At 43.3% G+C, this 15645-nt stretch overlaps 1 protein-coding gene across 1 annotated transcript in view; it reads right to left on the bottom strand.

Moving 5' to 3' along the window:
- Window positions 1-6406: 6406 nt before the first annotated feature.
- Window positions 6407-15645, bottom strand: part of MAML1 (mastermind like transcriptional coactivator 1) — a 191306-nt gene continuing 182067 nt past the window's right edge. Inside the window, exon 5 of the mRNA XM_085617759.1 lies at window positions 6407-8290. Coding sequence (XP_085473885.1) covers window positions 7293-8290 — 998 coding nt within the window. The 3' untranslated portion in view covers window positions 6407-7292. The remainder of the gene's footprint in view (window positions 8291-15645) is intronic.

Consider the following 15645-nt stretch of genomic DNA (forward strand, 5'->3'; position numbering starts at 1 on the left):
GGTAGGCCACTTAGGGTGCTTTCTTATAATAACCTTATCCTTGTAGATGGCCAGATACAGTTCCAGGACTGAGAGTGCCTGTAATTCACATACTCACCTTAGGCATGTAATTGCAACCAATGAGGCAGTCTTTAAAGTGAGATATTTTAACGAGACTTTGAGCATTAGCTCAAAAGGTGACTTCATTAGGCCTGTCAATACTAAATTCAGGTTCCAGTGGAGTGCTTGAACTATGCATGAGGGGAAAACTCTAAACCCCCTCCCCCACCAGGGATCTATTACTGAATGGAAGGGAAAAAACTGTCTCATGTGCATTCCTTTAGTATAAGCTGCAATTGCCGATAAGGGGGCATATGTTAGAATATATCTCTTTATAATGCATGCTTTAGATCGCATGCCATTACAATGCGGTCGTTACGACTACCTCGTTCTTACAACGCGAACCATTACATCGCAAGTCGATACAACGACTTGCTGTAGGGGCGCGCTGGACTTAGAAATAGTATAATTTACTATTCCTACTCCAGTTTGTGCAACAGCAGGGAAGGTGTTGGATTGTAAATCCAACACCTTCTGCCCCCTACAGCAGGTCGTTGTAACGACTTTCGATGTAATGGGGTGCGTTGTAACAACGCGATCGTTGTAATGACTGCGTTGTATTGGCATGCGATCTAAAGCATGCGTTGTAAACGCCGTTACCCCATATGTTAGCTTGCAGTCCATATGGGGTGTAAGGCATCTCTGAGTGTTCCTGATTCATCATCCACATCACAATGGAAATTGCTTTGTTTAAAGCACACTAGCTATCTGTTTCTCATTGGGGCATATAACTTTGCGGTAGAAGGGCCTCCCTTTTTATATTCAGTCTGTATTCTGGTAGGTTTTAAGCGACTAAACTCATCTTCTCAGGAGCGAAGCCATTAGTTGTAGCCTCTGAGTTTGGAGAGAAAACCTTTCCCCCTGCATTATGAGCGTGTCCTTATATACTGGGACCTTGGAGTTTCCCTGTATTAGATGGGAGTACCTAATTTTCTGTGGTCTTCTTGATACCACATGAATCAATGTCATGTTGGATGTCCTGAAAGTGTCAAAAACTGTTGTGATGGAATCAGCTGTATCAGGGGAAAGTGTACACAAATATAACAGCTCATCAACAGTGCATTCTTCTGTGACTTGCGATGGTAATTTCTGGATGTGAAGAATTGGCAGTTGTAATTTTGCTATTTTCAAATAGGTCTACTTGGAGTGTGCCCCGTTAAAGGAATAGTCTTTCAACAAATGATAGTTTTAGCCCCGATTTGTGAGAGGTGTATGTCTGCTTAGCTCATATACATTAATGTTTTCGATCTGTTACATGATTCATTACCAGATGAATGCACAACTGCCCACCTGAGCTAACTTTGACTGCAGGCAATAAACTATTTTCCCTTGCTTGTTCGGACAGAACACTGCAGTTGTCCACCAAAATCGAGACCCTCTTTTTTGCAATTTAACTCTGAAAGGTGTTTATTGCCACATAGTTTCACATTCTAGGTAACTCGTGTTTGTACGCCTCCTGCGGTCAAACACCGCATTATCCTAGCTGGCTCATTTATGCGCCACAACCCAGTGACACATCTGCTATGATGGCTTGTGTTAGGGTGCCTTGAATGTTCACCCATTAAACATTTGTTTGGTTCCACCATTTTAGTTCTTTGCTGAATCGGTTTGTTACAACCACTAGGTTCTCCCATTTGCCCATCCTTTTTTACCATTAGTTGCTCAGCCATTCTTGAATGGGTCTCATACGTAGGTATGATACTACTTCAATGTATCCCGTACAACGCATTTACCACTAAAACAAGTTAAAATGCAGAACAATACCTTACTTAGCAATGGAAGATTTGGGGTTCGGTAGTGTAGGATTCAATGATGGGAAGTATATATATGGGGTATTTTTTTATTTTTTTTTTATTTATTTTTTTTAAAAGAGTTCAGCGATAGGTAGTGTCTAGAGGTTTGTAAGTGTTTTTAGGAGTCAGGGAAAAGTATTGTATAGGGGTAGTAAAGAGTTTTGCAGGATCAGAGATGAATATTCCTATGGGGAAATAAGCTGCTCTAATGGTTTAATGATGGGTAGTGTTAAGGAGTGGTAAGGAGTTTTTCAAGGCTCAGGGATGGGTGCTGCGTATGGGTAGTAAGGAGTAAGTAAAGCTCTGGGTTGAGATGTGCATAGGGGTACTAAGGTGTTTTTAGGGCTTCTGGATGGGTGGTGTATATGGGTAGTAAGATTTTAGGACTCAGGAACTGGTGGTACGTAGGGGCAGCGCAGTTTTTAGTGCTCAGGGATAGGTGGTGCATAGAAAAGTAAGGTGTTTTTAGGGCTCAGTGATGGATGGTGCATAGGGGTGATAAGCGGCTTTTAAGGTTTGGAGGTTAGTGCATAGGGATTATACGGAGCGTTTAGGGTTGAAGGATGAGTGGTGCAGAGGGTAGGTAAGAGGGCTTAGGGATGGACGTTGCAAAGGGGTAATAAGAAATTGTAAGGGTTCAGGAATGAGTAGTGCTGAGGGGATAAAGGTGTTTTTTCGTTTAAGGAAGAAAAGCTCTGAGGGGTAGGATTTTAGAGCGTGGGGATATGTTGTAATCAATGGTAATATAGGAAGGAGATACAACTAGACAATAATTTAAATACAATCTTGTATATATCATGTGGGCAAAGAAATGGGAGCTTGCGTCAAAAATTTAAATTAGACTAATCAAGCTATCTATTCATTTTTGTTTTTTTACACGCTGCTTCTCTTTCTACTCTAGTTCCTGGAACCTTCCTGGTAAACCTTATAGCAATTTATTTCTCATTTGCTGTAAATTACAAGACAGTTTTCTAACAATAAGCACTTGTGTTTATGTGCAAACCACAGTGCTACAAAGAAGAAGATCAGAGATAGAAGGGAAAAAACAGGAAACAAAGTCAGCAGAAAATGTGCAGCAGATCTTAGGTTTCTTTCTGGCTGAAAAAGCTATTGCGTGCAAAAGAAGTTAGAGAAAAAAGTTTATACATCAATTTGAATACACTAGCAAAATACTTTTATTTATTTTTAGTAATGATAGGACAAACAGATGTGAGCGTTCAGTCTTTTTTGGTGTGAACCAGGTGTTAAAGTATAGCAGAAAAATAAAGGTATTAATGAGGTCATGTATACATTTGAATTACAAAAAATACAAATCTTAGATGTTAGCATCAAAATTTCAAATATTTTCCATTTACAAAGCATAAAAACTTACCACACCCCCAAAGAACATATATATATATATATATAAAGAATTATACAGTTCTTTTGAATCTATAAAAAGTAAAAAATATACAGTCAAAAGACCTAAATCTTATTCAATCTTTCATATAAAACTGTAAACATTTTATTTACACATGGGAAATGTGTAGTACAAAATAAACATACAAACCCTTTCCACGGGTTTAGATTTTGGAAGGCAGCAAAACGTTCCACAGTGATCGATTTATCTCTCTCCAGATCCCCAAACCTCATTGACTGAGGTACCCTGAAGGTACATAGGAATCAAACTGTGGATAAAAACAGGGCTTTGGGGAGCAACAACCCACCTCACTCCTCATCCTGCAAGGAGTTTGAAGGTTGCGCCACAAGGAAAAGTACAATGTGAGGCAACATCAATGCCCAATTGCAGAAAGTAAGTAGAAGAACTCAGTTTTAGAAGATAGCAAGTCATGGACAGATTTCACCTGTTGCAAGTGTGCAAAAAATGATTTTTCTGTGGAAAGATTTTCCTGTCGCCAATGAGCCTGTGCTTAAAAAACAGATGTTAGACTACTTGGAACACATTTCAGAACCTCCTCATTTATAAAGTATTTTTCCTTTCTCTTAGCAGTGTGAGAAAGGTATCTAGCCAGTCTATGAGTTGCAGGAAATTGGGACAGGCCATTTCCAAAAACCTAGAATTTCACTAACCTACCGCCACCCTCTAGCAAGTCAAGGCACTACAGTACAAAATGATGACCCATGTGTTACAAGTGAGAGGATACAGCAGTCACTCTGAGCCCTTGGCATACCATGGACACAATACATAAAACACTGTGCATGTGTGGATGAAATGAACAGTCCACCTTAAAAGTCACACAATTTCACCATACAATCAATTGTTTAGGATGGGATCTCTCAACACTGTTGACAAATAAGGGACCTTTAACCCCTTCAGCGCGGCGCGGATTACCGCGCCGTGCTGAAGGTTGGTTGCGCGGGCGGGGCCGTGACGGAGCGGTTCCGTCATACGCACAGCGCGACCGATGCGCATGACGGAACCGCTCCATCATGCGCATCGAAAGGGTTAAGCATGTTCCTTTGTTGATGATGTCATTAGGAGCAAACAAAGGCATCTGAGAGCTTACTACCAAAGGTCCACCTTTTATGTTAAGTCCGAAATTTGAGACACACCCATTTCAGAAACAAATTAGAGCTTCAAGATTTGTGAATTAATCAATAGCATTCCCTTTACTCAAATTAAAATTTCCAGAATAATGTCGGTCTAAGACACTTAAATGACACAACTGGTGGTATTCTAAACTACCAGTGTGCACCACACGTTTTTCTGTGGGTGATCAGTGTGATAAAAAGCAACAAGCTGTGACTTCTACCAAGCAAAACACTGTCCGCGTGGGCTAATCTAAAACTATAGTGTGCATGCCCACATCTACTAAAATAAAAAAGAAAAGAAAAATGTTAGTGTCAAAAATGTAGTTAGAAGTCAAAGTGCAAAATGTGCTAACAATGAAGGAGATTGTGAAAGTTGATAGGAAGCCTGTCCCCACGCTTGCAATTCAATAACTTCATCTTCTGACACAGACAAATGCCACACACCTGCCCAAGTACTCGTGAAGCAGTAAAACGCAAAGGTAATTCCTCATTCTGGAAGCAAGGACACATAATACAGACACTGGTTGCCCTACACTGTCCCTATCGTCTTAGGAGCTTTCCTAATAAATGCCTTGAATACTACACCCAAGCAGCACAATTTATGATCATACACCCTGGGAACAAGGTGAAAATACGGGACTTATCTGAACAAGGTCAACCTAAGAGAACAGCTGAATTGATAGTTTAACAAACATCTTCAGCAAACGGCTTTTTGGGTAGTGAAACACTTAAACTTGCTGCTATACTGTGTTTATGCAAAATGTTTTGAATGAACTAAAACCTCCCTCATGTATTTAGTATGCTCACAAGGAACTTCATGAATTCCGTGCCTTCCGGAATTTATTTTCTATACAGCAAAATAGAAGACTACAAAGCAAATCTGGAAATAGTCATAAAAGGTGTGTCACTGTTGTATTAAAACACCTTCAAATCAAAGGTCCAAAAGGCACCAACACAATCAACGTTCTTTTTTCAGGCTTAGGTATTCTTTAAAGCTGGATGGTGTACTAGTCAAGAATAGCTAAACACCAGCCTATTAAAAAATTAACCCTGGGTATAAATATCGACTACATGAGAGACAAACTGCATGAAAGATCTTTCCCAATGTAAAATATCTCCAGAATGCGGACACCAAACCTTGACTGACTGCTTCAAAGGGGACTCCCCCAGTTATGAAATTAAAATATGGGCATGAAATTTTTTCAATAACTTCACTAGATTCAACCCAGGTACGATATCAGTAAAGGGGGGGTGGCATGGACAACCGCACAAGTTCACAGGGATTAGCAACAACATACAGTTTATCATTTCTGAGGGACTACAGAACAAGTTTCAAAGACCCAACTGATACTTTTGCAAGGTGCACTTGAGTAGGAGGAGCTCGACAAAAAGCAATGTTAATTTTTCAATGCAAGCTCCCTTAATGATAAGGAAATATAATTGGGATTACATAGCACTAATACGTTGTGGCAGGATGGACATGATCCCAAAGAGCCAGCTGGTTTCATGCAAGGAAAACCATGAATCTTGTTAAAACTCAACTCAGTTTCAGGATAGTAATTGATGTTTGAGAAAGCTCCTATAAGGAACAAAGACTTCACCCACAAGCTCAATCTACCAAAAAGATAGGTTGTTTGCCAGAAGCGTCATCCCAGCAGCAGGAGGCCTTTTAAAAGGTCTTTTGAGGTAGAAGCAGCAGTCATGGGAGTATCAGAGTACGGCAAGTGCAGTTAATCAGGCAACAAATTATACTCGGGGAGCTCAAGGCATCAAGTCGGGAAGAGGTCTACGAGATGCATCCCAAATGCACTGCAAAACTCAGACCCATTTGACTTCCATACTTTTAAAATAAGAACACCAAGAACTGCTAAACCCTAGGCCATGTAGGCTTACCAGTACCGCATAAGGGGAGGCAAGAAGCTACGAAAGGAAGCTAAAAATGGCAGGCAGAAGGGAATGAGAGGGTTCAAAGTACAAGGACCTGGGGGTGCAAGTAGAATACTACAGTAATAAATAAATGGAGAAAAAGTAACAATTGAAAGAAAGTACATAAAGCATATTTTAAAGCTAGTAAGACTGATGTGGTCCTGGGTCTACCTTGGAAGCACCACACAATGAGATGACAGGAAAGAAGAGTGAAGCCAGCTCACTCTTTATGCACTTCAGCCTCACAAAACCAGTAAAAAAGACGACGAAGGCTCGTGGGCCTAGACATTTACAGACTCTGCCACTAAAAATGCAAACGTCTGGGACCATCATGTCTCATGGAAAAGTCCTTAAAAGAGAGTGCCTTAGGTCCACTGCCATGTTCTTCTACAAAACAGTCCTAAGTGTTTTCACAAGCGCATCCCATTCAATCCTACTGCCCAGGTTCATGAGCATTCAAACCACCTCCTGTGAGCACCTTCTGAGGTATGAGGTGCTTGGCAAGTACAGCCATTACAAGAGCCAGCAATGCCTTAGTGTAAAGTCACATAACCTTTTATAGCAGTTTTATTTGCTTTTAGAGTACTTTCCAAGTCTCAAAGCTTTTAGGGGCTTGTGGTTGTCGTTAAGTGATTGCCTGCTCACACAAAGGAGTCGGAAAACAGATGCTGGAACTCAGACTGCTCAGGGAGATTATGGTCTCCCTTCCTTGGCTGCTTCCACTACATCTGCACAGCAGAAGTGGTTATATATCAGTGCCAAGCAGAACTGTAGCAGGCTTACTATGCGACAAAAACCTGTGGAATTTCTAGGTGTTTCTCCTCAAGGAAGTATGAAAAGGTAATCTTCAACGCCCACAGGTTTTGGTCCCAAGCCAACTTAATATTTGTCAAACGTTAAGTAAAATGAAAAAGCATAAAACCAAAATAAAAAAATCATGACTTAACGAGTGCCAAGCAACTCATCCAGATCATCCATCCACTCCTCTGAAGTCCTATTCTTCAGTAAAGAGTCAATCAATTCTGCATCACCAGTCAAGCCTTGCAATCCACTGTTGCCTGACTGGCTGCCATATGCAAATGTCAGCTCTTGATTGGACGTCCTTACTTGGTAACTTTGACCACAGTGCAGGCCAGCTCTATTGGCCAGTTGAGGATTTGAACTTTGGCTAAACCCAGCCATGTCAGGCACTGCCTGGCTTATGCCAGTCATCACTTGCTGGGGTGGTGCTGGCTGCTGGCCAGGTGGATTAGTCCTTTGCTGAGTGCCTAATGAAGTCATCATCTGCCCAGTAACTGCAGAGTTCATTGATGCCATCGGCCTGCTTGCACCAAGACCTATCGGAGGCATTCCTTGTGCAAACTGCTGGTTGGCCATTTTGAGCTGGCTCTGCTGAAGGTGAAAACTAGTGGTCGCATTAAACTGCCCCAAACCACTACTTCCTTGGACCTGGTTGTTCATAGTTTGTAAGGTTTGGTGCTGCCACGACGGATTTTGAGCAGCCATTGCTGTTGGCAACCTGGCCATCTGGGGCTTGGACAAGGTAGGATTCAGTGCCCCCTTACTATGCTGCTGCTGTGCCATATTGGTGCTCCCCAAGGGGTTCTGTCCGTATCCAGTAGGAACCACACTGCCCTGAACCAGGTTTGGCTGCCGTTGCATTTGAGGCTGTCCGTTGGCCATTGTGGCCTGGGCTGCATGAGTCTGAACCATCTGGGAGATACCAGAGGCCAAATTGTACATTCCTCCTCGCTGAACACTCTGCATGGTCGGATACTGAGCAACTCCGCGCTCCTGCTGGTTGGATCCTGGGGGCACCGAAGAAACAGCGTTGTGGCCTGCTCCAATTTGTACAAGGGTTTGTGATTGAGAGAACACCCGTGGGCTGCTCGAATTGGACTGTCCTAGACTGTTCACCCCGGAGATAGCTGGAGAAGACCCTGGAATACAGAAAATGTAACATTATTAATGGGCCAAACAGAGCTGGACAGTGAACTGCTTATTTGCAGCTCAACTTCCGAGAGGGCTTATGAAAATATGTTTTTTCAAATTTAATCATCAAAGATGGCGGAAAACAACTTGGCCTGCAAAAATCGTGCTATGCTAATAAGTCACCTTTAGATTGTAAAGTTTTGGATATGTTGTAACCAAGAGACCAGGAAAAATATTCATTTTTAGCAAGTATATTTTCAATTCTTTTCAAATTTTTTATTTTTACATCTGAAGTGTTGTACACACAAAAAGTCTGATAGAAATGATCATAAACACAACTTTTTATAATTCTACTGTAGAAAGGATTATGTTACTTACCCTGTAAGTATCTTTTCTTGGCATGCAGTGTGGTAGATTCACATGCTTTGCATAATCCTGCAATCTAGAGTTGGATCCAGATGTTTGCAAATTGTTTTTCTTTGAAGAAGTCTTTCAAGTCACGAGGTAAAGTGGCTCCTTCTCTTGGTGATAATGCACATCAAACTCCATTGTTAGATTGTTTTCCCGCAGGTGGGAGAGACTGGAGTGTGAATAAGTGATAGTAAAGAGATGTCCATGAGTATGATAAGGATAAAACTTCAATGGCCACAGGTGTCTGGACAGGGGGGAGAGCGCATGTGAATCTACGCCAAAAACAGATGCTTACAGGGTAAGAACATAATATGTTCGAGGCATGCATGGCTGCAAATACACATGCTTTGCATAGACTATAAAGCAGTGCCCCCCCAAAAAACGGTGGCTAACCTGTGGGTTTTGCATTTGTTTGGAAAAGTGTATATAACACTGCCCGACCTCCATTAGCTTGTTGGCGTGCTAGAACATCCTCACAATGTTCGGTGAAAGTGTGTGGAGTAGACCATGTAGCTGCCTTACTTATGTCAGCTATTGGGATACTTACCCAGGAAAGCCATGGAAGCCACTATTTTATAAGAAGTGTGTGCTCTAGGGGGTGTAGGTAAAGTTACTTTAGCTTTGAGGTAACATATCTATATACATTTAACTAAACATTTAGAAATGCCCGATTTAGACGTGGTCTTTCCTTTGTTAGGGGGGGATAAAGCAACAAAGAGCTGTATGGTACTATGAAAATCTTTGGTCTGTCACTGTAATACACTTGAGCTCTTTTAACATCCAGTGTATGAAGAACGCTTTCCGCTACTAAATCTGGTTGAGGGTAGAAAACAGGTAACTCAACTGATTGGGAAAGGGGAAACCACCTTTGGAAGGAATCTGGGGTTGGTGGGAAGGACCATCCTATCTCTGTGTAGTTGAAAAAAAAATGGTTCTTCAAAGGTTAGTGCCTGGAGCTCACGGACATGCCAAAGTGAATTAATGGCAATGAAAAAGGTGAGCTTGCAAGATTGAAATTGACGGAACAATAGGTAATTGTTCAAAAGGTGGACCCGTAGCTCTACTGAGAATAATATTGAGATTCCATGTGGGTGCATTCCTTAAAGGCCTTACTAACACACACTTTAAACGAAGATAAGTGCTACCTGTTTTGTAGAGAGGCGGCCACTGCAGCAAGACGTATGCATTTTGAAGGGTAAGCAAGGCCAGAGAGCTGTAAACGAAGAAGGTAGTAAACAGTGTTTAGCATAGTTGTATTAAATGGATAAATGTTCTTATTAGGCCAGTAAAAGACAAATCTTCCACTTAACAGCATAACATGCTCTAGTGGCAGGCCTACAACCTTCTATAACCGATTCGACGCGGCTGGAATTCCCTCGCGGTGGGGAAAAATTCCACGTGTGCGCGGAACAGACGCATGGAAGAGGTTAAGAATTGTCATACATTCAGGTGGGAGATTCAGGTAACCGAATTCGATGACCTCAGGAGCTAAATTGCAAGGTTGAGTTCCTTTGGATTTGAATGCCTGATTTCTCCATGGTTCTGAGTGAGAAGGTCCGGGCAGAGGTGGAGCTTCTCGTGGGGAACTACTAACAGTTTGAGTAGTGACTCGTGTACTTGTTGCCGCATTCTGCTGAGGAGGTTGGCAAAGTCGTTGTATGTGCCCGGAATGTGTTCTGCTAATAGATGGATGTTGCGATGTATTTCCAAACGCCAAATGGTTTGAGATAGGAGTGATAACTGTAGAGTGTGTCCCACTGTTTTTTGTACATAGTTCATGGTTGTCATATTGTCCATCTGGACTAAGATAACCTTGCCTATTAGGAGAGGTAGGCACGCTCTCAACGCTAGTTGAACAGCTTGAAGCATTTGGTAGTTGATGTGGAGACCTTGGTGTTTGGTGTCCGGGAGACTCTGAAATGCCAGAAGCTGTAGGTGAGCACTCCATCCTGTGAGGGATGCGTCCACTGTCAGAACGATCTGTGGAACAGGGTCGAGGAACGGCTGCCCTTTTAACAGGTTTTGTGTGTTCCAACATTGCAGAGAGCGAGAAGTGCGGCTGTCTATCAACACTAGATCCTCTAACTGACCAAGTGACAGACCACTGTTGTGCTAAACATTCTTGCAGCAGACGCAAACTTAATTGTGCATGTGACACTATGGCGATGCAGAAGGGTTTTGACTTAATCGTTGATTGGCTTGAAATTGTGGTAGCAGTATTTGGACATTTTGAATTTGTGCTTTATTGGGATAGGCTAACCCTACTTGTGTGTTGAGAATAGCCCTCAGATACAGCTGAACGTGTAAGGGTTGAAGATGGGATTTTTTGGACATTGATGTTAATTCTAGTTGATGGAGCACATCTATAGTAACCTGAGAGTGTTGGTGACACAGAGGGAGTGTACTGGCTTTGATAAGCCAGTCGTACAGATATGGGAAGACATGGATGTTTTGTCAGCATGGACGTGCTGCTACCACCGCCAAGCATTTGGTGAATCCACATGCGAGCAGTGGTAACTCTGAATAGGAGGACTTTGAACTGGTAATGTTTGCCAGCAATGATAAACCATAGGTATTTGCAGTGTGCTTGATGGATCGGGATGTGAAAGTAAGGGTCCTTTAAGTCTAGTGCTGACAAAGTCACCTTGCTGGATAAGTGGGATTACTTGTTGAAGGGTGATCATATGGAAATGCTCTGACAAGATGCAATCATTTAAAGGTACGAGATCTAAGATTGGGCGTAGTGAGCGGTCCTTTTTGGGAAGGAGACATGGAGTACACCCCTGACCCTTGATGTTGAAGAGGAACGGGGCTCTATAGCTCCTTTGAGCGAAAGAGCTTCTACTTCTTGTTTGGGCAGTTGTTGATGTTCCAGAGAGCATTTCTATATGCAAGGTGGAATGTTTGGAGGCGGGGTATAGAGCTCCAGGCAATAACCATGTTTGATAATGTCCAACACCCACTGATCCAATGTTATGGATTGCCAGGTGGGGGAAAACTGCTGTTATCGATCCCTAACCGGAGTGATATGATCGGGGGTAAGTAGGGAGTCACTGCTTAGTGTTGGTTGGGGATTTATGTGAGGAAGCACCTTGCCCCGACCTTTGGAGTCGTTACCCTGTATGTGCCTCTAAAATACCCTCGAGGGAGACTTGTGAGTCTGTGATCTGTAGGAGGAGGAAAAGTCATCAGAAGATGCTGCTTTGGAGGCTGCCTTATATGAGGAGTGACTAAAGGAACCACAGGAGGTGGGTGTCTGGAGCGCACTCATGGACAACCTCCATGCCCTTCATATTCTCTAGCACTTGGTCCAACTGTGGGCCAAACAGGTGTTCCTTGTCAAAGGGGACATTTAAAAGTGTCTGCTGTACTTCTGACTTAAAGCCAGAGATGGGCAGCCAAGCATGTCTGCGTATCAGCACACTGGTGTTAAAACACCTGGTACTGTATCCGCAGAGTCTAACACACAACTAACGGAGGAATTTGAGATGAATTTGCCCTCTAGGACAAGTTCTTGACTTCTCTTTCTATGCTCCTCTGGAAGGTACTGGAGGAGTTCCTCCAGCTCGTCAGAGTGGGTGCGTTCGTATCTGGCTAAGAGGCCTTGTGAATTTGCAATCTGCCAGTAATAGACAGACTGGGCAGCCACACATTTCCTTGAAGCATCAACGAGTTTAGACTATCAGGAGGTGGAGTGTCAGCAGTGGTATACGAATTAGCCCTTTTACGGGCATTGGAGTCAGGGGGAAGTTGCCCATCAATATATATAAGGACTGAGGGTGCGCTTTGTATTTCTTATCGACCCTGTGAGTGATATGTGCTAGTGCAGGCCTTTTAAAGAGGTCATCTGTGCGACGCATCATGCCCTTCAACATAGGGAGGTATCAGGAAGCCCTATGTGTAGTAGACACGTTTTCAAATAGAAAATCTTTCTCTATGGGCTCTTTATGAAGTGGGACCCCCATAGTACACTGCAACTCTACTGATGAATGCTTGATATGAGGTAGTGTCATAAGGAGGTGACGGTTTGGCAGGGTAGAGTTCTGGATCAGTGTCCGCTGGGGGATCCACATCATAATCAGACCAGGGGTCTGTGGGCTGTGCCTCATCATAGAAATCATCCACCCCCCTTCTGCCCACCCGGGAAGGTGTGTGGTCCTCCCTGTGGAGTAATGTCTAGGGGATCACCTTGAGAATGAGGTGGAGAGGGTGTAGGTGTAGGAAGGAAGGGTGGAGGTAGTGGTAATGGTGGTAAAGAAGCAGTTGGATCAGGGTCAAGGGTCTAGTGGCATTGTCCTTTCTCTTTTTAACAGGCACCGGCAAGTCACTTGCTTTCGGAAAGTGGACGCTTTGATAATAGGGGGCGCCGACACCGGTCTTTAATAGAATGCGGCCAGTCTGAGGCTGGATATGGAAAATGCTACTTACCATGATGCATCTGTTCTTGGCATGTAGAGCTGCAGAGATTCACACTCTGTGCATAGATCGCCATCTGGTGTTGGGCTCGGATGCTTGCACTTTGTTATTGTCTTGGGAAAAGTATTTTGTAGTCACAAGATAGGTGACTCCTCCCTTGGACGATAGTGCGCATGGGCATCGACTCCATCCTCTGTTTTTTGCCATGAAGGGAAATTGAGTTTGTAATAAACAGAAAGATATCCATGAGAATGTACCCAAGTAGGATAACACTGGAACAGATATAGGTTCCGGGGAGGTGGGTGAGCATGTGAATCTCTGCAGCTCTACATGCCAAGAACATATGCATACTGGTAAGTAGCATTTTCCTTTCGAGGCAAATGAGCTGCAGAATTCACACTCTGTGGATAGACTGTACAGCAGTGTCTCCCCTAGCGGTGGTCGCCTGTATCAGTTGCAGTGGTTTGAAAAAGTGTCCTAAGAACAGCTTGGCTTACAGAAGCTTGTTGCTTTGCCTGCACATCTACACAATAGTGTTTGGTGAAGGTGTGTGCTGTAGACCATGTTGCTGCCTTACAAATGTCTTCTAGGGGAATGTTCCCTAAGAATGCAATGGAAGCCTCTAGTTTGCGTGTTGAATGCGCTCTAGGGGGAATTGTTAATGTGCGTTTCGCCTTCTGGTAGCATATTTGAATGCATTTGACCAGCCACCTGGCAATTCCAGCTTTGGGGATGGGGTTTCCTTTATGCGGTGGAGAGAAAGCTACAAACAGTTGGTATGTCTTTATAAAATGTTTAGTCCTATCAATGTAATGAAGTATAGCTCTTTTGACGTCTAGTGTGTGAAGAGCTCTCTCTGCTACGGAATCTGGGTTTTGGAAAAACACTGATAACTCTACAGATTAAGATGGAAAGCAGATATTACTTTGGGAAGGAATTTTGGATTCGTTCTAAGAACCACCTTGTTACGATGTATGTGTAAAAATGGTTCTTGTATGGTTAAAGCCTGGATCTCACTCTCCTGAGAGGTGATTGCGACAAGGAAAGCTACTTTCCATGTAAGGAACTGCAGTTCCAATTTGTGTAAAGGTTCAAATGGGGGACCCATGAGTCTAGTAAGAACAATGTTTAGGTTCCACACTGGAGAGGGTGGCAGTCTGGGTCGAATTATCCTTTTAAGGCCTTCCATAAAGGCTTTGATAGCGGGTACTCTAAACAATGACAAATGTCTGTTTTGTAGGTAGGCGGCAAGGGCAGCCAGATGTAATCTTATTGATGAGTATGCCAGATTGCATCTTTGTAGGTGTAGCAAATAGCAGATAAAGTTTTGAATTGAAGCATCCAATGGATCAATTTTGTTATTATTGCAGTACATGACGAATCTCTTCCATTTAGCTGCATAGCAAGCTCCAGTAGTGGGGCGTCTGGCTTCTTTAATATTGTGCATACAGTCCGGTAGGTGGTTGAGGTAACCGAACTCTAGGATTTCAGAAGCTAGATCCAGTTGTGCTGCATCTGGGTGCCTTATCTCTCCATGGTTCTGCGTTAGCAGCTTTGGGGAGAGACGTAATTTTTGTTGTGGAACTACTAAGAGTTCGAGTAGTGTTGTGAACCATGGTTGACGTGCCCATGTTGGAGCAACTAGGATCATTTTGAGAGACTGTTGTTTGAGCTTTCGTACTACTAGTGGAATGAGCGGGAGTGGCGGAAAAGCGTTCGCAAATCTGCCTGACCAGTTCATCCATATCGCATTGCCCTTGGACAACGGGTGTGGGAACCTGGCACCGAAGGTTGGGCATTTTGAGTTTGCATGTGTGGTGAACAGATCTATGTCTGGTTGGCCCCACATCTGGAAGAAGGGTTGAAGAACTTGCGGATGAAGTTCCCCATTCATGTATCTGTTGAGTCTGATGACTTAACAGATCCGCCATCTGATTGTTCACCCCTAGAAGATGTTCTGACAGAAGATGTACGTTTTGTGGAATGTCCCATCTCCATATACTTTGCGCTAGATGAGACCGCTGCAAAGAGTGTGTTCCTCGTTTCTGTATATAATACATTGCTGTCATATGGTCTGTGCGAACTAGGACAGCTTTGTTGAGGAGATGTGTTTGGAACGACTAACGCTAGAAAAATTGCCAGTAATTCTAGGTAATGGAGGTGGAACAGTTTTTGTTGAGTGGTCCACCTGCCCTAAATCGTGTGGTTTAGGAGATGGGCTCCCCAGCCAGTGAGTGAGGCGTCTGCTGTTAGCACTATCTGGGAAACCGGCTCTAGGAATGGCCACCCTCTGGAAAGATTTTGTGCGTTCCTCCACTGCAGAGAGCGATGTGTGCGGCTGTCTACCAACACCAGATCTGTAAGTTGACCTTGTGCCCGGTTCCACTGACGTGCCAAGCATTCCTGTAAAGGGCGCATCTGAAGTCTTGTGTGATGTACAATGAAAATGCAAGAGGCCATCATCCCTATGAGCTGCATAAACACTCGTGCTGGGAGAGAGTGTTGGGGCTGAAACTTGAAAATGAGGGTCTGCATA

This window comes from Triturus cristatus, chromosome 7, assembly GCF_964204655.1.
Source record: "Triturus cristatus chromosome 7, aTriCri1.1, whole genome shotgun sequence".
NCBI classification, from domain to species: domain Eukaryota; kingdom Metazoa; phylum Chordata; class Amphibia; order Caudata; family Salamandridae; genus Triturus; species Triturus cristatus.